Source organism: Cynocephalus volans, chromosome 1, assembly GCF_027409185.1.
Source record: "Cynocephalus volans isolate mCynVol1 chromosome 1, mCynVol1.pri, whole genome shotgun sequence".
NCBI classification, from domain to species: Eukaryota; Metazoa; Chordata; class Mammalia; order Dermoptera; family Cynocephalidae; genus Cynocephalus; species Cynocephalus volans.
In genome coordinates this window covers 290,042,128-290,067,071 of record NC_084460.1, presented here as the reverse complement: position 1 = coordinate 290,067,071, position 24,944 = coordinate 290,042,128, and the positions used below count along the sequence as shown (strand labels likewise).

The 24,944-nt window shown below is 37.8% G+C and overlaps 1 protein-coding gene across 1 annotated transcript in view; it reads right to left on the bottom strand.

Moving 5' to 3' along the window:
- The window catches only part of COL4A3 (collagen type IV alpha 3 chain), a 127,096-nt gene that overhangs the window by 2,767 nt on the left and 99,385 nt on the right, over positions 1-24,944 (bottom strand). The window contains exons 32-48 of the mRNA XM_063105191.1: positions 23,606-23,773; positions 22,254-22,343; positions 21,754-21,888; positions 17,892-17,990; positions 17,081-17,170; positions 16,615-16,754; positions 14,538-14,664; positions 13,330-13,410; positions 12,691-12,789; positions 12,399-12,446; positions 9,890-10,075; positions 9,230-9,360; positions 6,231-6,303; positions 4,226-4,297; positions 4,010-4,135; positions 3,061-3,159; positions 501-713 (exon numbers count right to left, since the gene is read on the bottom strand). Of these exons, the coding sequence (XP_062961261.1) occupies positions 501-713; positions 3,061-3,159; positions 4,010-4,135; positions 4,226-4,297; positions 6,231-6,303; positions 9,230-9,360; positions 9,890-10,075; positions 12,399-12,446; positions 12,691-12,789; positions 13,330-13,410; positions 14,538-14,664; positions 16,615-16,754; positions 17,081-17,170; positions 17,892-17,990; positions 21,754-21,888; positions 22,254-22,343; positions 23,606-23,773 (1,977 nt within the window). The remainder of the gene's footprint in view (positions 1-500; positions 714-3,060; positions 3,160-4,009; positions 4,136-4,225; positions 4,298-6,230; positions 6,304-9,229; positions 9,361-9,889; positions 10,076-12,398; positions 12,447-12,690; positions 12,790-13,329; positions 13,411-14,537; positions 14,665-16,614; positions 16,755-17,080; positions 17,171-17,891; positions 17,991-21,753; positions 21,889-22,253; positions 22,344-23,605; positions 23,774-24,944) is intronic.

Sequence of the window (24,944 nt, the reverse complement as noted above, 5' to 3'; positions counted from 1 at the left end):
AAGTTTTAATAATGATAGAAATCGAATATCCAGTAGGCAAAAAAATCCTCCTTCTCCCACTCTTACTACTTTCTGTGGCCCCTTCTAATCAATCTAGAACTTGGGGACTGGTATAGGTCGGTTGGGACAATGTCTTTGCTTGGGACAATGTCAAAGCATTACCAGTTATTCACATGTACATAATAGCTAATAACCAGATAACATTTTAGGAAAAAAGTTACTTTTGAAATTAAAAAGTAGACAGGTGGTTTAAGTGAAAACCATTTGCATTGAACAGGATGAGCTAGGCTAGCATTCATAAACTAGGCTCTTTCCAGTATTTTATATTCCAGGATGAAAATTCTACACTAGGCCAATGTTGTTTTATTTGCCTTCTTTAAAATATGCTGGAAGACACTCAAGGTTATTTATGCTTAACTTCAGAGGGAAACACCCCATGCTATAAAATTTACAATCTGCATATGGAACAACATGACTGGAAACTAGGACTGGAATGTTACCAAGGTCTTGTCCATGGGCTCGTTCATTTCCTTGTATAAAAAGAAGAGAAAACCCACTGTAGAGTGGCTCTGTCCCTTCTGGACATGAAGGAATCATTGTTGTTTGACTATGTCGAGTGAAGACGAAGCCTCTCATTGCTGTCCTGGTTGCAGGTGACCCAGTGTCTCCAGGTTTTCCCTTTAAACCTGGCAATCCATCTAATCCAGGTGGTCCTTTAAAAAACACATTGTAAATGTTATTTACAAACAATATTATTAAATGTTAAGCAGTTTATCACACAACACCTATTATTACAGCTATTTATGTATATCTTATTATGAGTCTTTTGAGATCAGATCTTTATCTTTGAATTCCCCAGTGAATTCTAGCACAGTAGCCTGCATCTGGTAGGTCTTATATACATCTTTTATGAATAAATAAATAGATCTTCCTACAATGTGGGGGAAAAAGAAACCAAATCAAATATCTACAATTTGAAAGTCTATTCAGATAGATAATAGAAATTACTTATGTTTTTGGTAAATCAATAAACAGTCATAGAAAACAATGAAAGTTATTTCCAAAGGTTCTAATTTCAAGATTTTTTTTCGATCAATTCGTAAGTAAATAAAAATAGAAAAGACTTCTTTTAACTGTAAGAAGGTTAGTTTTATTTATATGAGTTAGAAACAAAATAAATGGTTTTTATACTTTGTTTTTTCCTCTGCAGTTGGAATAGGCTAATCTACATTCATCATTTTAAAATAAGAACCAGGGAGCTACCCTCTCTCCCCTTCCACCTGTCCTTCCCTCTTCTTTTCTTCATTGAATAGCTATTTATAATATTGGCATTAGCTATCACTTCCTCACTCCCCCATCCATTTCCACTGCCACCGTACACTGCCACCCTCCCTAACCTGATGTGGGCCATGGTCCTTTAGGGTCCTAAGGAAGTGCAGAGAGGGCAGAGACTGTTAGACTTTTGGCTTACAGCATCAAGGGATTTACTGTTGCCCACGAACAACCACACCATGGGAGTCAGGCAGTGTGTCCCAAGTTTAGTCCTGACTCAGAAGTCAGTACTTTTCACAAGGATTTGTAAAAGCCCCAATATGATGTATATATTATTTCAGTCTCCTCTGAATTCTGCTCTCTCCTGTTTTCTCCAGGGACCTTGACCTGTTCTTTGAAATTAAAAATAGGGCACATCCAAATTCTTGAAAGTCTCGTGTCTTACTTGAAAAGTCCAAAATTGCCATGGTGGTTTTAGTAAATACAGGAGATACACACATTCTTCACCTTTCCTAATCCCTACCCTAATTCGCAGGGGGTTGTCATTGGACCCAGGCAAAAGATGCCTCCAGGTCTCTTCACAGAAATCATAAAATGATTAGTTGAGCAGGACTGGAACTGGAGGTGAGATTGTAGGCAAATGTGCACTATTCAAGGCTATTCTGCATTTCCAGGAAAGGGGCCAAGCCTATCAGTTTAAGCCAATGCAATTTGACTCTTAGTCCCTTTATTATTCTTATGAGGTCTCCATAGCATTGGACTGTGTATACCTGCTAATAATTTCCAACATAATTTGTACTGTAGTACCTTTGCTCTTGCTGTTACCCATTCTGCAACCCAACTTTGGTCATTAAAGTTTTAAAATTAATAGAATTGTTAATAAGAGTTTTGTTTTTCACCACTTCAAAAAGCACACTGTAAGGAAAGTCGAATGAGTAATAGTTCTTTAATGTGCACTCATGACAATACTAAATAATAAGTAATTACAGAATTATATAATTAGCATCATAATGGAACTTTTAAGGATTTAAGTCTCTACTCTTTACCGTGTTATAGTGGATCTGGGAATATTATCTGTCAATAAATTGGGAAATAACATTTAGAACATTTTCTTACCTCAATGAAGTCAGAAATCCTAAAAATATAAGATTTGGACATGTAGATATTTTCCAGAAGTGTGCTTTGAAATTTTTGCAGAAGGTTGATTTTGATACAGGTATCAAACTGACACATATTAGCTCATGTTCAGAATAAAACCTGATTTTTAAGAGGGACCTTTTTAGGACATACACATGAATTGTTGAGTTGTATGAACATTCAAGAATGGCATAGTTAAAAGATGGTTTTCCTAAATAAGGATACTGAGTAGCTTTCTTATTTATATCAAAGTATTATTTTTTCTAACTACATACTTATATAACACTCCTATAAGTAGCTATTATTAACTAACAACTCTTATAAGTAACTAAAAATAGTATTGGCCTTTTTGAAGATAGAACACTCACTAGAGCTTCATTAGTTCCATTTGTTCTTAGGCTAAATCGTGCATCAGACTAAAAATCTGGAGCACATCTGCCCAGCTAAGAGGTAGGAAGGGTAGTTTATTCCAATAATTCTTGATTTTCCATCTTCTTCCAAATGAACATTTCTCCCCTGACATTTGGTCCAATCTAAACAGTGCAAACTGAAAGACCTGGATTACTCATATAGTCACACACTCACACAAGACTCCTCTGCGTATTGAGACAGCCCTGCTTCATGAGGAAAACAAGCTGGGTCTTTGTTTACCTTGCTCTCCTTTGGAACCTTTGTTGCCTTTTTCTCCAACTGGCCCAGGAGTTCCTGGGTTTCCATCCTTGCCAGGTTTACCTCTTGACCCACAGGGTCCTGGGCAAAAAACCAACATTGTATTACATTTCATCATATAGGATGGTAGGTAAGGTGGCCAACCATGCCAGTTAACCTGAGACTTTCCCATTTCAGCAGTGAAAGTCCTTCATACGAGGAAGACCTTCAGTCCTGGGCAAACTGGGATCATTAGTCATTCAACTTGTTATCCCCAGTTCCCAGGGGGGGAAAAGACACTCAAAAATGAACTATGAGTATGTGAAATACAACAATTTAAAATTGGGCTACTATTTTGATTTATGCTCTTCCAGAATTTGCTGTGCCCATGTATTGATCAAACTAATAAGTAATATCTCTCTTATCTTCTAGGTGGTTCAGGCAAACTTAGAACATAACAGTTCTACTCAGAAGTCTATTACAATATACTAAGTCTATATAAAAGGGTTGGTTCAATTTCCAAACACCCACATTTTGAAAAGAGTTCAAAATCATTTTTTCTAACACTTCACTCTACAAAGTGTTAGAAAAGTATAAATTCAGACAACTCAAGTACATTTGGGCAATCATTTAGAAATAGAGCTCTAAGACTGACAGTTTTCAGAGGAGATAGACATAATGCCTTTACCTTGATAAAAAACAAAAACCAAAACATAGTGCCCTAAAGTGTATTTACTCAACTTTATACTATATACAACAGTTTCCAATCAATTCCAAGGTGTTTTATTTGCTCGCCAAGGGTAAAATGAGCTCAATCCTAAGACTGACTGTAAAAAACACTATCATCTTTAACATTTTCTGTGAAGTTATATCATTTGCTTTCAAAGCACTTTACAGGTATTTTGGTTCAACCATTTCCTAGAGATCCAAGTCAATGCTGCTAGTCCCACACCTAGGTTTCCTGGTGGCCCCAGTGGCCCAGAGTCTCCTTGCATCCCTGGTTCTCCAGGTGGGCCTGGTGGCCCTGGGCTTCCTGGAAGGGAGATGATCTTAACTGTGCCAGGGTCTCCACGTACACCTATTGGAATAAACATAAGAAGAAGATGGCTTTATTGATGAGTTACTCTTTCTTTGTGGAGAGCGATAGCAAGGTAATAGGTATATTTACCAGGTGGCCCTTTTGGCCCAGTTGGCCCTGGAGGTCCAATTGATCCTTGAAATCCTGGATTACCCTTCTCTCCTAAAAAAAAAAAAAGATAGTATGATTATACTTTAGAACAATGGTTTTCCAAGCTCTTCAGGTTGATGATGAAATCTAAGGATAAATACTGTAAGTTATGACTGGAGATTATGTCGTGTGGGTTCTGTGACAATGACTATAACATAATTATGTTCATGTGGGTTTTGGCATTTCATTTGGACCAAGTTGATCATGTTTAATCAGTCTATAAAGAAATATACCCAGAAGTAGGCATTAAGATCTTATATTTTAACATTGAAGGGAAGGGTTCCTAAGAGTTTGCTTTTTGAGTTCAGAAACCTTTTCAATTTAATATTTAAGGTAAAGTACAAAGTCACATTAAAATCTATTTTAACACCTCCTGGTGAATTATATTGCTGAATTATATTGTTTGGTTGTCATAGTTATCTACTTTCTCAGCTTATCAGTCAAGCTTTATAATAGCCTAGAGTTAGTTCTATCAAGAACTTTCATGAGCACATACAGAATATTTTCTTTGATGTGAACTAAAAAAGTGGTAAGATTTCTCTTCCAATCATAGCCTTTTACATGAATAAAAGAAGGTTACCAAGAGCCATTTATTTGGAGAAATAACTCCATTTTAAAGAATCTTGAAATAGTGTACATCAGATTACTTGGATTTTAATACTAAATATGATATTAATAGAAGAAATACAATAAAATAATTTTATCATCAAAAATTAACTGGCAACTACACTATAAATGATCCACTTGGTATCGGAACTGAGGAAGCTGTTAATATTTATTTATATATACCAGGAGAAGCCTAAATGTTTTTCTCTTTAGGGATTAAAACTTTCCAAATAAAGAATTGCAAATTCATTAGCAGTGCCAGCTGATGGTCTTATTCTGAAATCTGAGAGAGTAACTGAATATATTTAATGGAACATATTTCAAAGTAGCTGATTTTAAGAATCTCCCCACTAAATACCTCCAAGAATGTTTCTTTCTCTCGTGGGGCCTTTCTGTAGTTTTCAGATCTTAGGTAGTCTTATTGCAAGACTTGGGAAGTGAAGGGTGTTACACATTTTCGCAGGCTGTCTGCCAGTGTTCATCCACCCAATGTCTTGTGAGGCTCCTTGGTATCACTTGCTGTAATTTATTCTTCGCTAATTTGCTCCTTAAAGAGTCCGTGATTGAAAGTGTTAAAAAAAGGACCTCTTTTAAGTCCACCTAGTCCTTTCTTGAACCTGGAAAAAGTTTTCCTTCATGAAAATGTGGCTCTGTTCATGTTGGATACACTTGTTACTTAACAACTCTGTAGTCTGTGATACTTGATTCGTGGCCATGCAAAAACAATACCAGATGAATTAACCAACTAAGACAATGAATCACATATTCAAAACTTTATTTAAGGCCACAGCACACTTATGGAAGACTTGAGAATTATCTTCTGAAACCTGAAGTTTAAATCCATGTGTGTGAATATTTTAAACTTAAAATCCTCCAAAATTATATATATATTATATTTTTCAGATTAAAAATATAATACATGTACCCCATAAAAATAGGGATGCATAAATCTATGTAAAAACTTACTTATTCTCTCCCCACTAAGAGTTTGGTGAATGTTCTCAGATTTTTCACCTTTTTAAAATTATAAAACTAACATGGGCATAAGATAATATAAACAATTCAAAACCGATAGATACTGTTAATATTGATATAGTTCTCCATCCCCCATCCCAACACATATACCACTTTAAACTGTTTCTGTTTTTAGTTTTTCTGTAGTTTCCATCCTCAGCTGGGTGCTGGTGGAGTCTTCCTTCCTCACTCATACTGAAGTCCTATTTTTACTAACCTCAGCTGTCCATGGTGACTATAGGAGTTCAGTAAACATGTGTGTACCCTCAAATAAGAACGATAATTATTGTATTTGCATCTAAAAAGCAGTGCACAAAAATAGTACCTTTTATCCCCGGAAATCCACAGAATCCAGGATCACCTCTGAGCCCTGGAAGACCTGGGGTACCTGGTGCACCCTATAGTTCAAAGAAAAGGGAGCAGAACCACAGAAAAATGTTTAAAATCACAGTACAGCCTTTTTTTTAAAAAAGCAAATAGGATATAATATTATGTTGCTTGAGAATGAACTAAAGTTGACAGATACTATTTTTATTTTTCAATCCAGTGTTTCACCTGCCTATAACTCCTCTGCCACTTAGATCTCTGCTTAAAATGATCATTAGAAAAGAAAAGAAAAAAAGAATTAAAAACTACCCTTACAACCAAGAGTGAACATACTTTCCAATGTTACTGTCTGTGGTTTTAGTGTTGGATACAATTGGATATTCTGTATCCTAAATAGAACTGCCCAGTATTTGGAGATCTTTCAGGAAGAATAGGCACCAGGTTTCCAGAATGAAAATTATAATCTGTATTTGTAATTCTAGCAAAAACAGTGGAGCCTTTGCTGATTCATAGTACCCAAGCATCATTCTAACTAAGCTGGAAGAGCTATAAATTACTCTTGATTAGGGTGATAGGAGAAGTAAAGTATCCAGGGAAGGGAGCATAAGGGGGTTGTCAGGAGAGTTTTTGACAGGCACTTTTGGCTGTAGGAATTGAGATAGAATGCTATTACTTGAGAACAATGAGCTGAAGATCATGAGAAATGCCAAGAAAACAACTACTCTTGGAACCAGATGTCTTTGGAGCAAGAAGACCAAAGAAGGAACAGTCCTATTGCTTGGATAAGGTTGTGGGAGGTTAAAAAAGGAAGATAAAATTATCTCATCAAGGACTGTCTGGCTTCTGTCGTCTGCCTGTTCTCTCGAGATAAAGGTAACTATGGAGGAGGAAGAGTCATCTTGCAACTGCGTGTGTAGAAGCCTATGACCATGAAAGCATCATGGGATTTAAGCAAGATTACACATCTAAACCAAACTTTCTCCATCCCAGTGTCCTGGGAAGGAATTTGCATCAATGTTGGCAACTTTCAAAGAATCATGGAGAACATGAGAGTTACCTACAGACTGGAGATGGGCAATTATGTTATTTTTCAAAAAAAAAAATTTTTTTTTAAAAGACAGATTCTGGAAACAAAATACCAAGGAAGCTTAAGAGACCCTAACATGGTTCCTAACAATAAGCCATGCCAAAGTACCTCATTACCCACCACTGATGAGGTTGGTAGAAATAAGGATTATATCGCAGATGTTCTGTGTTTTCATATGAGTGGTCAAAACACAGTTTCTCTACCATGTCTTTGTGGACAAAACGGCTGCTGCTTGGAGCGAGCACGATGGGTTCAGAGCTCGGGAACGAATGGCCAGATCAAAAGGCAGTTAAGATGTTAATTACAACTTGCAGAGAGAATTCTGGGCATGCACAGCTGCTTTGTAAATGTTTCTTGAATAAATAAATAACCAAGGTGGTCCTGCTTCTTATCTGGAAAACCAGACTTCCACGCCTTGCGCCTGCTTAGCCCTCCAGCCTCCTCCTGCTATGAGCTGTCTCCCGCCTCAGCCTGCAGTGACACAGAGCTGTGTGTTGTGTCACTCACACACGCCCGTTGTCTTTTTGCTCAGAAAGCACTTTTCCTCTCAGCCCCATCGCTCCTACTTTTCTTGTTTTCTAGAAAACTCCTGTGCATCATGAAGACTGAGGCCAAGGGCATCTCCTCCAGGAGAAATCTTTCCTGAGCACCTTCACTCCACGGACTGGACTAAATACCCTTCCTCCATGTTCCCACGACCCTCTGCCATTCCACAGTGTGAGAATGGCCTGTCTCCGTATCTCTCTCCTTCACCTCTCATAGGCTCCTTTAGGGCAAAGGACGGTGCCTTTTTATTTTCCTATCCTTTGGTACTGAATAGACACTCAATAATAATCATTAAACCATACCCGTCTATTCAATATCTGACTCCAAGCATTGGTAAACAGAGGCATCAGCTTTTCAAATCTGTTGTGAAGAGAAAGCTGGGGCAGACAGCTGAGCTGTTGAGGGAGAGAGGTGATGAACTGAGAGATCTTAAGCTGGGAGCACCGGCCCAAACGAACAACGTGATGTCCAAGAAAGATAAATGTACAAGTTCTGCAGCAAGGTCACAAATAAACAAACATCAACGACAAAAAGCTAGACAAGAAATAATGGAGAAAACTTAGTGTGGTCCATGAGGAAAAGGCACATGGCTTTATTTGACTGTAAGCTCAATGTGCACAACAACGTGGTCATGGGCAGGGCAGCCAAGTAGCTCGAGTCGAATTTTAGGTTGAACTCCTAAACTGGTGATGTTTGGGACAGTGAGACTCTTCTCTCTAGACACTCACTGGAGTACTGAGCTCTCACTTCCAGAGGGTGCTCATCCTAGGGACAAACTAGGGTATATTCAGGATAAAGGCAAGGTTGATGAACAGTTAAACTGAATTAGAAAGAACCAGGTATTTATCCAGAAGAAAATAATTGGAAGGAAGTGGCAGCTATTTATAAACACTGGGAAAATAAATAGACATTTACAGGATAGCACAGATAAGTATATTGATAGAGGGAAAATGTGACATCATTTAGAGTGATTCTAAACTCTTAGCTGCTTTTTGAAGATTCCATCACTGAAATTGTTCAGAGTCTAAACAAGCAAGTGTCAGGAATGCTGTAGAGGTAAGTCCCATATGGACCAAAATCTTAGAGGGCCCTTACAGGCCAAATCTTTCCAACTCTTAAGATTCTTTGATTTCCTGAACCTTCTGGGCTCTGTCTTCCCACAGGCCCACTGCACAAAGGCATCACAAAATGGGAAATTTTTGCTGCCTCCAGGTACATCTGATCCCGGCAATTGATTTACAAGAGTATAATACACGAATTAATAATAGTAAGTCAATATTATTAATATTCACCATATACAATATAATATACAATATAACAAGTCAGTATTGTATCAATAATCCAAAATAATTTTGCACACTCACCACATGACCTGGTGGTCCTTTGTCCCCTACAGTTCCAGGTGGACCTTTTGGGCCAGGCTGGCCCATAAATCCTTTATCTCCTTTTATGCCTTTTACATGACTTCCTGGAGGCCCAGGGGGACCAGGATCACCTGAATTCACAAAGAGCTTATCAGTATTGCCAGTAAGGGAGCTTGGAAGGTTCTATCAGTGATTCTTCCCAACAAAGTGCACACCCTGCCCCTTATCATTCCTTTCCTTTTCACTGGGTGATGGGATTGTGGTAAGGACAGAGTTAGATAAAGCCAGTGAGGTGCCTGGCAAAGCAGGACCTGCTTCTCCTTGATGAAGGTCTGTTAGAGCAGGGTCTGTGCTGCTGCCCTAGTACGTAGCCCAGTACCTGATGCATAGTAGGAGCTCAATAAATATTGGTTGAATGGATGCATCTCTCTCTTCTAGGCTTATTAATTAGTTAACTACTAATTGTTTGAACAGGACACTCAGTGCAACGACACCAACAGAATTACTGAACTCTGTGTGAGAACAGGTTGGTATGGGAAGAATCAAGAAGACCAAAGGGAAAAAAGAAGCAATGAGGCAACACGAAGAGAAGGTTGAAAACTTCTGAGGTCAAACATTATTTTCATTCTTTTATTTTATGTTATAAAGTAAACCCTTTACCTGGGTTTCCTCTCGGGCCTGGTGGACCTCGATTTCCTTTTCGGCCAGGGATGATTGCACCAGGTATGCCTGGTGGCCCGGGGAGTCCTGTTAGGCCAGTAGGTCCTCGGGGCCCAATGTCTCCCACTGTCCCTTTCTTGCCAGGCAGGCCAGACAAGCCTGGGGATCCTCTGTTTCCTTTAGCTCCTGCAAAGAAGAAGGCTCAATCAGTTTCTCTAATGCTCCTATTGTTGGAGTTACAGTTTGTGGTTATCTTTCATAATGTAAGCACTTTGCTTAAAAGTGTTAAGATTCAGAACACTTTTTAAAAAAAAAGAGGTGATAAATGAAGTGCAGGTCTATAAGAACTGAGTTGAGACTCAGTCTGTCTCCAACTAGCCATTTGATCTTGGCAAAGTCACTTCATTATTAAAAGTCTTGGTTTTCTCATTTTAAAAATAAAAGTAATACCTGTCCTAGCTCAGTTCTTTAGATATGAAGTGATATAATACTCATATACACATGGAAAAGCATGGTATAAGCTCTAAAGTCTTACGTAAATGTAAGCCACAATTATTATTATTGAATGAACTTTAATTGCGATGTCATTATTTTGTCAACAATAATGCAATTGAGCATAAGAAGCTAAACTGTATGGCTCTGAGGTAGGTGTGCATTTGAAGTGCTGTCCAGCTAAACCCAAAGAGCAACGAAGTCGCAATCTTTATTCTGTCCTCTGGTTAATTCTCCCCGGAACACCTAACACTAGTCTGGGAGGGACAAATGTGGCAGGAGGTTTAGATTTACCAAAGAAGACCCCCACAAGCTCGCAACTTTGCATTAATATTTTTCATCACAGAAAACTGTCAAGAAATTGGTGCTTTGACATTCATAAATGAAAAATGTTGTATGAACTGAAAATAATCTCCCTTCCCACCTCTCCCATCTCTGTGTTATTATAGAAATAGTAAATGGCATGAAAATAGTGAGGATGAGGCTGGTGGCTCAGAAGAAGGGCTGGGGAAGTCATTATATGATAAAAACCTAGAGTGCTGATGAAGTGAAACTGATGAATATTGAACATCCTGCCCTATTCTACTCACATTCTTTAGCTTTTCAATGCCTGTAATTTATGAATTTAAAAGAAAGTGTTTAGATGACTTCAGCTCACTCTAAGCTCTGTAATGTGTCTTTGTATGGCAGTGACCTGGGGCACCAAGATATCTTGGGTTGTATATTCCATGTCATTACAATAATTACTTGTTCTGTAATATGATTTCCTTTTAGGATTTGGGAGAAGAAATTTCAAAGATTTATACCTTTCAAGTCTCAAAGAACTCTTCTCCATACTTGTCATCCTGGAGGGATTGAGGCACATAATGATTTATTTAACCTAATTAGGCTATTTGTTATTTTTGAGGCTTTTTAAAAACTAAAGTAGGGATCATTTTATATCAAATTTTATTTCCAATTAAATGCCAGTGTTCTCAATTCAAAAAAGTTAAACTGTGACTTGGCCTAGGAGTAGGAACTGAAACTATTTTTGAGCACGATTCTAAAACTAGACTGTGGAAAGGGAAAGGCTTTATGCTCATGGGGGAGGCAGGGTTCTGGGAGACATGGGAACATTGAGCTCAATCAACAGGACAAACAAATCATGAAGAAACAAATGGAAAAAGACAGCTCTTGTCTATTCTCATACTTTGTTCAGTCAAGAGGCAGTTCCTGCCCGAGTGATTTTCTCAGGAGCATCAGGCTACTCTCCGCTGGTTCTCTTGAGCAACCATAACTAATGGCCCTTATTGGGTCTAAGTGTCTTTGCTAATGAAATGCTCCAATCCGTATAGCCACAGCTGAGAAGGGTCAATAAAAGATGCAAACAATCTGATATTTCTTTTGGCAGGTTTCTCTACAGAATGGAAAAGAGTTCAAAGAAGCTGCTTTTCTCGTAAAACATTGGCACGAGAAATCCAAACTCGAGTTGTCAAACAAGAAACTTGTGTATAACTTTGAATAACACATTCAGTAAATTGCCAGGTCTGAGATGTTGAGAGAGCTACTGGGTGGCCCTTAATAAACAATAGCATGAACTCCAAGCTGGGTGTGGGGATGGGGATCAGAACTATGAAGAGAACAACGTGGGAAAGGATTGGCATGACTGCGGCTACTCAGAATCGCAGGGAGAGATGCTCATCGTGCAGCCATCAATTCCACCTCCGTCCTTTTAGGAAGCGACACATTTCAACTGTGCTAACCACAACATCAAAGCCAATGAATAAGAATTCTTTTTCTTTTTAAAGACTTTCATAGAAGGAAATTCCAAACTTGGATCAGTTTCTAATTCATCCCCTTTGTTGTAACGGTAATAATGAAATATTTTTAATTGAATACTAAGACTATAAATATCTTATATTACCACTGAGATGTCTTTAATTCACCATGTTAAGTTTATTTTGTATATCAAGTATATTAAATTGGACTCAGTCATTGGAAATGTGTATCATTAGGTCAGGGAAGAAGATCTGCTCACCTCGAGCACCAGGATTCCCTCTTGGGCCTGGATGTACCCCCAGCAAACCTGAAAGAGAAGATTTTGGCATATTAATATTTAGTTAATTTCATTACATTATATATATATGTGTGTGTGTGTGTATATATATATATATGTTTATAAAAGAAGTTTAATAATTACACACCAAGACCATGTTAAAGATCATCAGTTCTATGAGAGAAGAATCTTCAGAGTAGTGAACCATCACAATGTCACTAATGATTCTAGTCAAAATAAAACTAGTGGAACAAAGATAATGAGCAAGTTATACCCATGTCTCCCTTTTCTCCAACTGGACCAGGAATTCCATCATGCCCTTGGTTACCTCTCACACCCATTGGTCCAGGAGGTCCTGGCAATCCTGGAAGGCCTGAAAAAAACCAAAACAATGGCATTCAAAGAGAGGACTTATTTCCTACTAATGGTCTAATGTGAACACCAGGGAGATGTGTGGAATTTTATTAAAGGTGCTATTTTTTCAGAACTGTAGTTATGTGAAGCTAAGTTCACAGTGAAAACTATGCACAGATTAATATTATCATGAGGATTAACACTTTAGAATGCTTAGGTTGACAGATATTTGAATCAGATAGGTAAAAATATCTAACCCCATGTTTCTGAATTTTTTGTCTGGGTACTGAGTACCTAGGAGCTACCTTCTAAAGAGCAGTAGGTGCTGGCAGGTTAGCTCATTTGGATAGAGTGTGGTGTTGTAACACCAAGGTTTAGGGTTTGGATTCCCATACCAGCCAGCAGCCAAGAAAAACCCCAAAAAACTAAAGCGCAGTAGGTATACAGAGGTTTTTTTTTTTTTTTTAATTTCATTTTAACATGACATACAGAGATTCTAACCTGAGGAGAAAATGTGCTTCCCTTATGAAAGAGAAATAGAGAAAATGCAAAATGAAACCTGGAGGGCCTTTTCTTCCTGGAGGGCCAAGGCAGCCTTTGATTCCTTTAAACCCCAAATCACCATCAGGACCCGGCTTTCCTAGAAATGAAGAGAGAAGGGAAGAAAAAAAAGAACACAAACATAGAAATGATTACAATGGTGACCAAAACAGGCAGTCCTTACAGTCAACTGTGCTGAAGCTAGCCTTAAGGAAGCTCTCTTATTACAGATCACCCCTGGCTTTTGTCCTGGCTGCTGCTTCCTCAGGAACCCACAGCAGAGATGTGTCGAATCGTTTTCAAAGTGTGTGTACACCAGCCGTGTGGACAGCTCAATAGCCAACATTGTTTTCACTGAGAGTTAACTGCAAACTATCGAACCTTTCAGTGTTTGAACAGATAGCTTAAATAATGTCTTTAAGTAAGGCCTGGAGCTGCAATCCAATAGTTTTTAATGAAACAAAACTTAAACTAAAACCCAAACTGTAAGCTAGTAAGAAAGAAAACCAATGTTGAACTTGGAAACATGCCAGAAAAAAAGATTCAAAACAACAGAGCTATGGATTGACCCCAAATTCATATGCTGAAGTCCTAACCCCAGCACCTCAGAATGTCACTGTATTTGGAGACAGAGCTGTTAAAGAAGTAGTTAAGTTAAAATAAGGTCACTAGGGAAGACCCTAGTCCAATGGGAATGATGTCTCTATAAGAAGAGGAGACATAGACACACAGAGAGAAGACACAAGAAGAAGATGGCCATTTACAAGCTACGTAGAGAGGTCTCAGGAGAAACCGGCACTACCAACACCTCAATCTCAGACTTCTAGCCTCAAGAAACATGAAAAAATAAATTTCTGTCATTTAAGCCACCCAGTCTTTGGTATTTATTAGAGAAGCCCTAGCAAACTAACACAGACATCATGATGATGCAATGAACTAACATTTCGTGTCCTTAGGCTGAATTTGTTGAAGCAGCACTTCAAAATTTTGTCTATGGGAGCAAGTTTCTAGATTTCAGTCTACCAAATGGGCTGATCAGTAAAATTCACCTCCTCCTGATTAGTTTGCTGTTTCACGGTGTCTTAGAATTTGAAGTTCAAAGTTGAATGAAAGCAGTAGCAGCACGAAAGCACAAATAACTTTCTGTTTACTCAGAAGACTCTAGGAGGTAAAGGCCATACTATGAGTAATGTTTCCAGCTTCCAGAATTGTAATACCAAGGCTCACCTGGGTGGCCAGGACTTCCGGGACTTCCAGGGGCTCCCTCAGATCCAGCCGGCCCTGAATGTCCAGGTGGGCCGGGTGGCCCCCTTTCTCCTTTCTTTCCCATGTCACCTGGCAATCCTGGATCCCCCTTAAATTCAGTCAAACACCTTTAAAATTCTCATATAAGCAGGATATATGATTAGAATTAAGTATAAACTTCATTCATTCATCCATTCATTCAGCAATTTATCTTGTGTCTACTATGTGCTTGTACCATGATAGGTTCCAGGAACAGGGTGGCTACATGGTTTGCGGGGTCCACTGCAAAATGAAAATGTGGCTCCCTTTTTAAAAATTTTTTTAAGAATTTGAAGACAGCAATGGCAGAGCCTTAAACCAAGCTTGGGGTCCTGATTAGCACGGGACCTCTGTGACTACACAAGATGTATACCCATGAAGCTGGCTCTTGCCAAGATATAATGGTAACCATATACAGATATATGATATATACAGTCCCTGCCTTCGTGAGGCTTCAGAGACCAGTGGGGAGATAGATATGAAATAATCACACAAATGTATAATTACAAATTGCGATGACTAACTGTGGGTAAGAGACTAAATGAGTAAGTGTCCTACAAATTCTATGCATGCAGATAAATGTAGATCAGTCACATGTTAAAAAATCTTTCAATGATTTAATATTCATTAAATCTGTACTTTGGTTATATGATAAGCCAGAATATATGGATTTGATGGTGACTTACAATATTCCCATAGTAACTGATTAAAATATACTACCCTGTTCCTATGATTTGCTAACATTCTGGGCTCAAGGCACAGTTCTAAGAATTTCTTCTGGTGGCTACTTATGAAAACCCTAAATCTAAATGAAACTATTAATTAACTGAATATGAATGAAGTCAAATAGGATTCCTTATCAAGAAAATAACTCAGTGGAAGGAGTCTCTCCCTGGTTTTCTGAAGACCCACTTTAAATAGAAAGAGCAAAGAGAATTTGTCTGTCCAAGTAAAAACGGTTGCTTTCTTGGGACTGTGTAGTGTCTACACTGTTTCTTTCTTGTTTAAGTAATTACTACTAGAGAATATGGCTGATAGAAATATTTAGGGAAAGTGGTATTTTATTGGCTCAAAAGAGAAATGGAAGCTTTCCTAACTAACGTTTTTATATGTTTTGGTGTCATATACTCTTGAAAATCTGATAAAAAAATATAGACTTTCCCTTACAAAAACATTTTCAAACATTTTGCATTTAATTTCAGGAGGTTAGTGGGCTTGTAGGGATCCCATAGATTCCCCTAGGGTCCATGGACTCTCCTGTTAAAAAGCCCTTCTTACCAAAATTTCTATTAATTATTCTCTAGTAGTAAAGTTTTGGCGCAGCATGGCTGCTGTACACAGAAAAATATAAAGGAAATAAACCAAAAAAGCAACCAATCCCTGCTGAAACACTTGGTTGCTTCTTTGTACAATATACCAGTGAGAGCTCTGACGTCCAACTTCAATTTGACAAAGAACAAGCACCAAGAACATTGAAATGAGATTAAAAAAAATATTCAGTGTAATAGAATGAAAATGCTTAAAGTTCTAAAACACTTAAGAAAGATCAATGTATGTATCTTAGGTTTTGCTTGCTTTTTAACAATACTCTAAAGTTATTTTATTTTATGTCTTTTATTATGTCTTAATAAGACAACTGTTTTTGATCACAAGGTTTGGAGATTTATAAATCTGTGTGAGATGACTCCATAGCAAAGACTGGCCACTTTGTATCACAAGAAAAAAAAAACTCTCCTGTCTGATCGTGTGGGCTATAATCACTGCCTTCTTCTGGCAGCACACTTAAATTGCAGGGACTGTGAGAAACTTGGTGGTTGACACAGGCTTTCAGAAGTTGGCAACTATGTGATAGTCAGGAATCCTTGACTATGGAAATAAGATTTTAAAAATCCAAATAACTGCCTGAAAGTACAGTAATATTTTCAATTTTCTCTGTCCACATTGAATCTGAATACTTGCTGATGTTTCAAGGGGCTGACACCACACTACCAAAATATAAATATTATAGTGGCCTACATACCTGTGGTCCTGATGGTCCTGGCCTTGTACCTTCTGAATAACCTGGCTCTCCTTTATCTCCTTGGAGACCGTGAATACCTGGGAGGCCTGGTCTTCCAGCTATCCCTGGGAATCCCAACATTCCCCTTTTTCCTTTAGAACCTGAAATTAGGAAAGACGTCAGGTAAAACAGGTCAACACAGGGATTTTGAAGTGCTCTACTTTTGACCTTTGCAAAAAACATCTACCTCTCAACAAATTGGTTTTTCAGAATTACAAATGCATCAGGTAGTTGTAGTGGATGATTTTTATATAAAACAAATATTTATTTTGTTCCCACTCATTTTCAATTTGCACCACAGTACCTTTGTCAAAATGCAGTTGTTTTGCACAAACTTTCTACCAAGTAGAAAACCAAAACAACACAGAAAATGTAGAATGGTGACCCATCTTGAGCTTCTAGGCTCATAACAGGACCTTATTGTTACCTGGCATGCCCATGTTCCCCGTGCTTCCTGGCACACCACGTGGTCCTGGTTCTCCAGCATTCCCTGTGATGCCTGTGTCTCCTCTGGGGCCTTGAGAACAAATAAATAGTCATACGTTCTGCACAGTTCCTGGCCATAGTAGGTGCTCAATAAATATTTGTGTCTTGATTCAGAACAGCCAGATCAGCTGGTTTGGGTACTTGTTTAGCTGCCCTTTTGCCTTCAGATGAGGAGGGGATGAGGGACCCAGAACATTTAAGATTGGAGAAAGTTAGATTTGTGTCAGCAGGCCTGGATTTCAAACATCAAAATAATTCTAGGACCAGTACGAACAGGAATGGGGGGGCTCCTGTGACCTTATAGTAATATGTTTCCAAATGCAAACTGGAGTTTTATTACCATATAATATATTTTGTTACTGAGGTGATTATGGGGAATAGCAAGCTACCTTAAATGTTTTAAAAGCACAATAATTTATTTCAAAAAGAAAGGCATATCTGAAAATTCTAAAGCATTGTCTAATTTTCATCACTGATATGTGATAGGATAAGTTATAATTTATAATGCACATAAGCAATCTCAAAATAAAATTTTGAGTACAAAAATGGAACCAGGTGAAGATTAATATCTTTTAGTTAATTCATACCGACTGTAAGCACCTTTATTTTAGATCAATTTAGAAGCAAATTTCTGCTGGAACACTGTTCGAATAGAATTCATATTTAACACAATAAGTCTAGAAACAAGTTCTATTACTTTTAGATCTAAGAAAACTTAAAACGTGATATTTCTATTAGAGAATCAGCAATACCTGGTGGTCCTGGTGGTCCAGGTGGTCCTTTGAGGCCTTTTAGACCCGGTAACCCTGGAATACCTCTGTTTCCTTTCTCACCTGGATTTCCTGCAAATCCTAAAGTTAAAAATCAGGTATTAAAACTACAGGTTAGAATTTTGTCAGACTCATCTAGTTTAATTAATTTAATTATTATAAAATAGCACAGCATATTTGTTAAGAGGATGGGCAGATGTGGACTTATATCTTTTTTAGAAGAGGATTAAATGAGGTAATATGTGTAAAGCATTAGTACGTTGACTGGCATGAGCTAGTCCTCGATGAACACCAGCAATTGTCATAATAATTTACCCTTTAAAACAATGATTAAGAAGTAGCAGTCTAAATATCTCTTCATTTTTAATAGTAAAGACAAAGCACTAAATGTTACAGTATTCTCATCTAAACTATTCCACTCTCAATCCATTTATTAAAATTATTATTTATTAAGTGTCAGGTAAGTCCAAGGCCTTACCTAGAGTCGAAATGTCAGTCAGTGGTAACATTGGGATTTGAACCCAGTTCAACATGACTGGGAAGCTCCCCAGGACACCATTCTACTTTCTCTAAAACATGGACTTGATTATATTCTCCTGCTCATTAATATTCATGGGCTGTCTTGCCTACAGAGTAAATTATGAACTCCTTTGGCTGCATGAAGCATTCTGCAATCCGTCTATGGCCTGGCTTTGTGCCTTTCCTTAAGCGCATTCACTTCCCTTGGCTGCCTTCCTGCTTGCATATTTATTCATGCGCTCACATATGGATTTAATATCTAATTAACAGACAGGTCTTGTGCTCAGTACTGCAGATATAAATAAATCATGTTCTCTTTCCCTGAGTTTTTAGTGTTTAATTGGGGAGACAGCCAAATAAACAAGCAATTACCACCCAGATAATTTCTGTGAGAGAGTTGGGCACAACACAATACAGGGAAGAATTTCTGAAAGAGGGGACATTTTTTAGACAAGTCTTGAAGATGAAGTGGGAGCTAATTAGGTGAAGAAAGTATGGAATGACACAGGATTCCCAGGCAAGAACACAGCATGCACAGAGGAGTGGTGAGTAGCAGTGAGTTAGATTATTTTGTTTTTTTCCATTTATGTCATTTATTACAACCTAAAAATATACATGGTTTAGTGTGTTCATTTACTTTAGTTTTTTAGGGTTTGGCAAAATACAGCCTTTGGGCCAAATCTGGCTTGATTTTGTCTGGCTTGAGAGCTAAGGATGGTTTTTACATTTTTAAAAGTTTATGAAAACAAAACAAAACAAAAACAAATAAAAACCAAATAAGAACATGCAATGGGAACCCTATGTGGTCCCCAAAGCTTAAGATATTTACTACTTGGCCTGTACAGAAAACGTTCACAGGACCATTAATGTCTCTTGTCCTCACTAAACTCTAAGTTCATCATGACTGGGAGACTTAGTCTGCTTTGTTCACATCTGTATTCAGAACACAGTAAAATGCCTAGTCCACAGGTATTAAAAAATAATTGTTGAGTACATGAATGTCATGTGGCTGGAGAGATGGGCAAAGAGCAAGTTGTGAAGACATTTGTACACCAGTCCAAGAATTTGAATCTTTAAAGCAAGGGGAGCCTTGGAAAGACTTTTAAACCAAGACTATTATTTGCTCATCTGAATCCTACTCGCAATTTAAATCCTCTTTCATAGAGGATTGTCGGATTGTCCTAGTTGCTGTGCTTTCTGCTTCTATCGGCTCCTACAGAGCTCACTGTCAGTGGTACCCAGCAGCACAGTGAGGAGGCCGAGTATGGGCTTTGGAACCAACCACGTCAGTGGGAGGCCCATCTCTGCCACTGCCTACGAGAGTGACATTGGGTAAGTAAATTGAATTCTCTATTCCCTCTCTGTAAAACAGGACGGTAGCAATAACAGTACCGACTCCTAGAGTTGTTGGGAGGATTAAATGAGTCAATACTTGTAAAACTTAGAACAGTACCTGCACATGGTAAGTGCTGCACAGGCCTTTGTTAAATAACATTATACTAGTTTGCATCTTGTGTTACTATCTTTTCACACATGTGCCTAAGTCTGCATTGCAGACTCCTTGAGTAGAGGACAATGACCGTGCTTATTTATACCCTCAATATTTCTTCCACATTTGCAGTGGATATCAAGTCAGAAAATCAGATTCTAAAAAATGTATCATACTGAAATTACAGAGGCCTAGATAACATGTTGGCGTTTTTGGTTTTTTGTTGTTGTTGCTATTTTTTTTTTGTTCCGTCTGTGCTCCTTGGTTATGCATTTGAAAAGCTACAAGGAAACATATGGAAAAGCTTCGATGCATATTGTACTTTGGGTGAGTAAAAGAATTTTGTTAGAAACATAGAAATAGCTTGTGTCCCTCTCTACTTTACAAAAGGAATTATTTAATTGTAAATTAGCACTCATTGTGCATTTATGCTGTGAGAGCCAAATTTGGGCTTATGTAGGCAGAGATATGCTATTCATATTTTTTTCAAATTGTTTCTAGTACTACCTAAATAATCTAAAATAGTGCAGTGAAGTGGTGTCTATATAGACAGTTTATGAGGACTGTAAATTTGCGCCAGTAATTTTTGTTTTTTTTGATATCTTGGCTTAGACCAGTTCTAGCAATTTTATAAGATTCATATTACTTTCTATTTCATTGCTAAAAGTGGAATGCAATCTTCTGTTTGAACCAGAACTAAATGTCTCTTCAGCACCAGAATAAATGGGAACTACCCAGAAGGCTTTTACTTCCTAACTCTCCTTTATGGAAAAAAAATACTTCCTATAAATTGATTTTTTCCAATGATTATCCACTTTTTCAATTGGCAAATTAGTTGGAATCGATCATTCATCAGAACTCTGGTCAGATGTCACTTCCATGAAGTCTTTCCTAGTGTGGTCTACAGAACTACGCAGAATTTTTAAACCAAATCTTTACTCATACTACAAATCCTTACGTGCCAAGCATATAAGTATTTGTTGAATACGATCTCACTTCTCAAAATTGATTACAAATTTCTTAAAATTTGATGTGGTTTTGCAACTGTGAACATTTTCTTTTATTCCTTCCCTGCTATGAAAGTTTGATCTGCAAGGGTAACATTTTACTCAGCAATTCTCTGTTTTTCTAAAGTTACTTGGGATTAAATTTGGCCAGAGAGATGGCAAGGGAGGCCTTTTCAACATCCAGTTTTATGTTGGTTGTATTGATTGTATTACAAAAACTGTCCCAAAAAGCGCTCAAATAGCTTGAAATAATTTAAATGTTAGGTTTGAATTTTAGCCTATTAATCACAGTTAACAATTAACAGAATTTCTAAAGGACAAAATTTTCGTTAAAACATACTTTCTTTTTAGTAATCATTCCCCAAAGGATTTTGAGCATGAGAAGCAATTTTTAGATGCAATCAGAAAAATTCATCCTGGTTGTTGACAGAATAAGGTAGAATTTGTGGTGGAGGTTCAATTTCAGCCAGAGAAGTTTTTTAATGCAAAATTTTCTAAAGCTTTAATTTTTCCCATACTTGCCCAGAAAAGGGGGGTGGGGAGAGTTGGGGCTTATAATTTAAAAATTGGCTAGTGACTATTTAAATACCTCAGACCAAAATGCAGAATTAACTTAGAAATAAAAAGGTATGCATTAAGGAAGCAATCTTACTGAGAAAGGCATGTAAGACTCATTCTAGTTCGCTCTCAGCTACCAACTGGCTGTGTAACTTGGGTAGGTCATTAAACTCATTGTCCTCACTTGTCAACTAAAGGGATTTGCCTCGATAATTTCTTAGTCTCAGAATCAGCTCTGACGTTCTGATCAGAAACATAAGACATTCCTTACCTTGGAGCCCTGGCTCTCCTTTGTCTCCTGTTAGGTGGGATATTTGAGAAGGCCCAGGGTTTCCTTTATCTCCCTGTTCCCCTTTGGCTCCTGGGGGTCCTCTCCTGCCCTTTACTCCTGGAATTCCAAGACTACCTAACAGACAGGCATAAAACAATATCAGGTCCTTAATTTCTTAAGTGGTTCATAGGGATTTAAAAGTTAACAGTACTTTCAATAACACAGAACTAAGCAAACAAATAAAAAAGGTCAAAAGTGCTGAGAACTTGATAAATAATTTCCCCAGACAGGCAGCCACATCAGCGTAGTGGTATCAGTCTGAAGGGAGATAATAAGATTCTACTCACATGGGAAAAAGGAATACAGGAAACACCAGAATCAAATACATTGTTCTCTCAGATCTGTTTTTCCCTCAAAGAATGAAATGTAATTTATTTCACTGCTAAATAACTGATCATGGCTCATGCCTCCTGATTTCTGGATGACACTCCGTCACTCACCCCTCTGCCCTGGAGTGCCTGGGTTCCCAGGAGGCCCCGGAGGGCCAGTCATTCCAGGATAGCCCATCATCCCAAACATTCCTTTTTCACCTGTGAAAACAAATGACACAAAGCAGCACAGATTGTACATAATGAGAAATGGAAAATATTACATAAAATTAAATTACATTTAGAAATAGAGATTAGGAGTTGAAGGAATGGTTTCTGGGTTTCTGTAAATAGGAACGTAATCATATTTCTTTAGGAGGTGGGTCAGAAAATGATCTTTTTTACCTCATCTATGGAGAAGTCATTGGTAGCAAATCACATGTGAATAGAATATGTTGAAGTTTTAGAGCATTTTATCCTCTCACCCCTGATCAATAGCTTTCTATTGTATCCCTTTACTTAATTTTCTACATAGCACTTTGTCTCTAGTTAAACTTAGTTTTTAAATGTATTTATTATTGCTTCCCTATTATAGGTTGGGGAGTCTTGTCCACCAATGTATCTCTAGTGCCTAGAACAGTGCTGGCATGTGATAGTAGCCAAATAATATGAATGACAGGATAATTTGCCAATTAAGAAGTTATTGTAGGCTCTTCTCTGGAGAGGATATCAGTGAGGTTCTCATGCCATGAGAAAGCTGATAGAATATTCTCCCTGGACATATAAACTATGAAAATAGCCATGAAATAAAAAGGATTATAAAGGAATATTAAAAATAACTCTATGGCAACACATTAGATGACTTTGACAAAATGGACAAGTTCCTAGAGAAACACAGATTACCGAAGCTGACTCAAGAAGAAATAGAAAATGTAAATAGACCTATCACAAGTGAAGAGATTGAATTATGAATTTAAAGTCTTCCCACAAAGAAAAACCAGACTCAGATGACTTTACTGGTGAATTCTACCAAATGTTTAAAGAATATCAATGTATCACAAAGTCTTCCAGAAAAATACAAGAGGAGGAAATACTTCTCAGCTTGTTCTATAAGGCCAGCATTACCCTGATACCTAAACAAGACAAAGACATCACAAGAAAACCACAGACCAATATCCCTTGTGAATATGAATGCAAAAATTCTCAACAAAATACTAGCCAATATATAATAATAGAAATATGTGTAAAAAGGTTACATAGCAAAATAGCCATATCCTGAATAATTGTGAAATGTAATATCCCACCATCACCATTTTCCTGTACCCTGGCCCCTGGTCCCTTACAAATAAGTCAGAAGGAAAAAGTTATACTAACTGAAAGAAAAGCAGAGTCCAAGGCCTATCCCTATGTACAGTTTACTGAACCACCTTAAAGGGTAAGTGTAGAAGAAGATATAAGAAAAATAAAAACACAAAAAAGAATACCTGGAGGCCCTAAAAATCCTGGATTTCCTGGATATCCTTTTTGACCAGGTGGTCCCATCTCACCTTGATGTCCTGGCATTCCTGGTGGTCCAGGTGCTCCAGGAAATCCTGACCTATCCAAACCTGGAATCCCTGGGTCTCCTTTTGGTCCTGTTTCACCTCTTCTGCCTATATGGGAATGAATAAATGAATGAATAAATGAATGACTTAACACACAAGTCCACAAGTCTTTCCCTACCATCTCCAGAAATATATATATATATATATATATATATTTTTTTTTTTTTAATTAGATGACAGTAAGGGGATATTAACCCTTGACTTGGTGTTGTTAGCACCATGCTCTTCCAAGTGAGCTAACCAGCCATCCCTATAAAGGGATCCGAACCCATGGCCTTGGTGTTATCAGCACCACACTCTCCCAAGTGAGTCATGGGCCAGCCCTCCAGAAATATTTTAAGGCTGTAAATAACTAACTGTGTGATTTTGGGTAAACAGCACCTTTATCTGTGTGTGTGTGTGTGTGTGTGTGTGTGTGTGTGTGTGTGTGTGTGTGTGTGTGTATTTAATGTCTCCCTTTGTAAAATTTGTAAGATTCCTCCTGTATCTAATATTCTCTCTCTCTCTGTTTTTTTTTTTTTTGTCTTTTTTGTGACCGGCACTCAGCCAGTGAGTGCACTGGCCATTCCTTTTTTTCTTTTTTTTTTTTTAAATTTTATTTTGTCGATATACATTGTGGCTGATTATTGCTCCCCATCACCAAAACCTCCCTCCCTTCTCCCTCCCCCCCTCCCCCCCAACAATGTCCTTTCTGTTTGCTTGTCGTATCAACTTCAAGTAATTGTGGTTGTTATATCTTCTCCCCCCCCCCGTTTGTGTGTGTGTGTGTGTGTGCGTGTGTGTGTGTGTGAATTTATATATTAATTTTTAGCTCCCACCAATAAGTGAGAACATGTGGTATTTCTCTTTCTGTGCCTGACTTGTTTCACTTAATCTAATTCTCTCAAGGTCCATCCATGTTGTTGCTATATCAATGATTCATACAGTCATAAAAGTACAGTATTTATATCTATTTTTCAGTCCTGCAGGCACATTCTGGGATTGCACATGATAATTGTTGCTCAGTCTTTAACCTGCAGAAAACATACAAAGACACTCACATGGCGATGAGTCACCAGATGCTTCTGGAAACAATAACAGCACCAGTATAATAATTGAGGTCTTGGCCAAAAATTTATTTGTGAACATATAGCCCACAGACATTAACTGAGCTGTAAAGAATTTTTCCCAGAAATAGTTCACCAGATCTGGTTGAGATGAACCAAAAAGATAGAGTTTT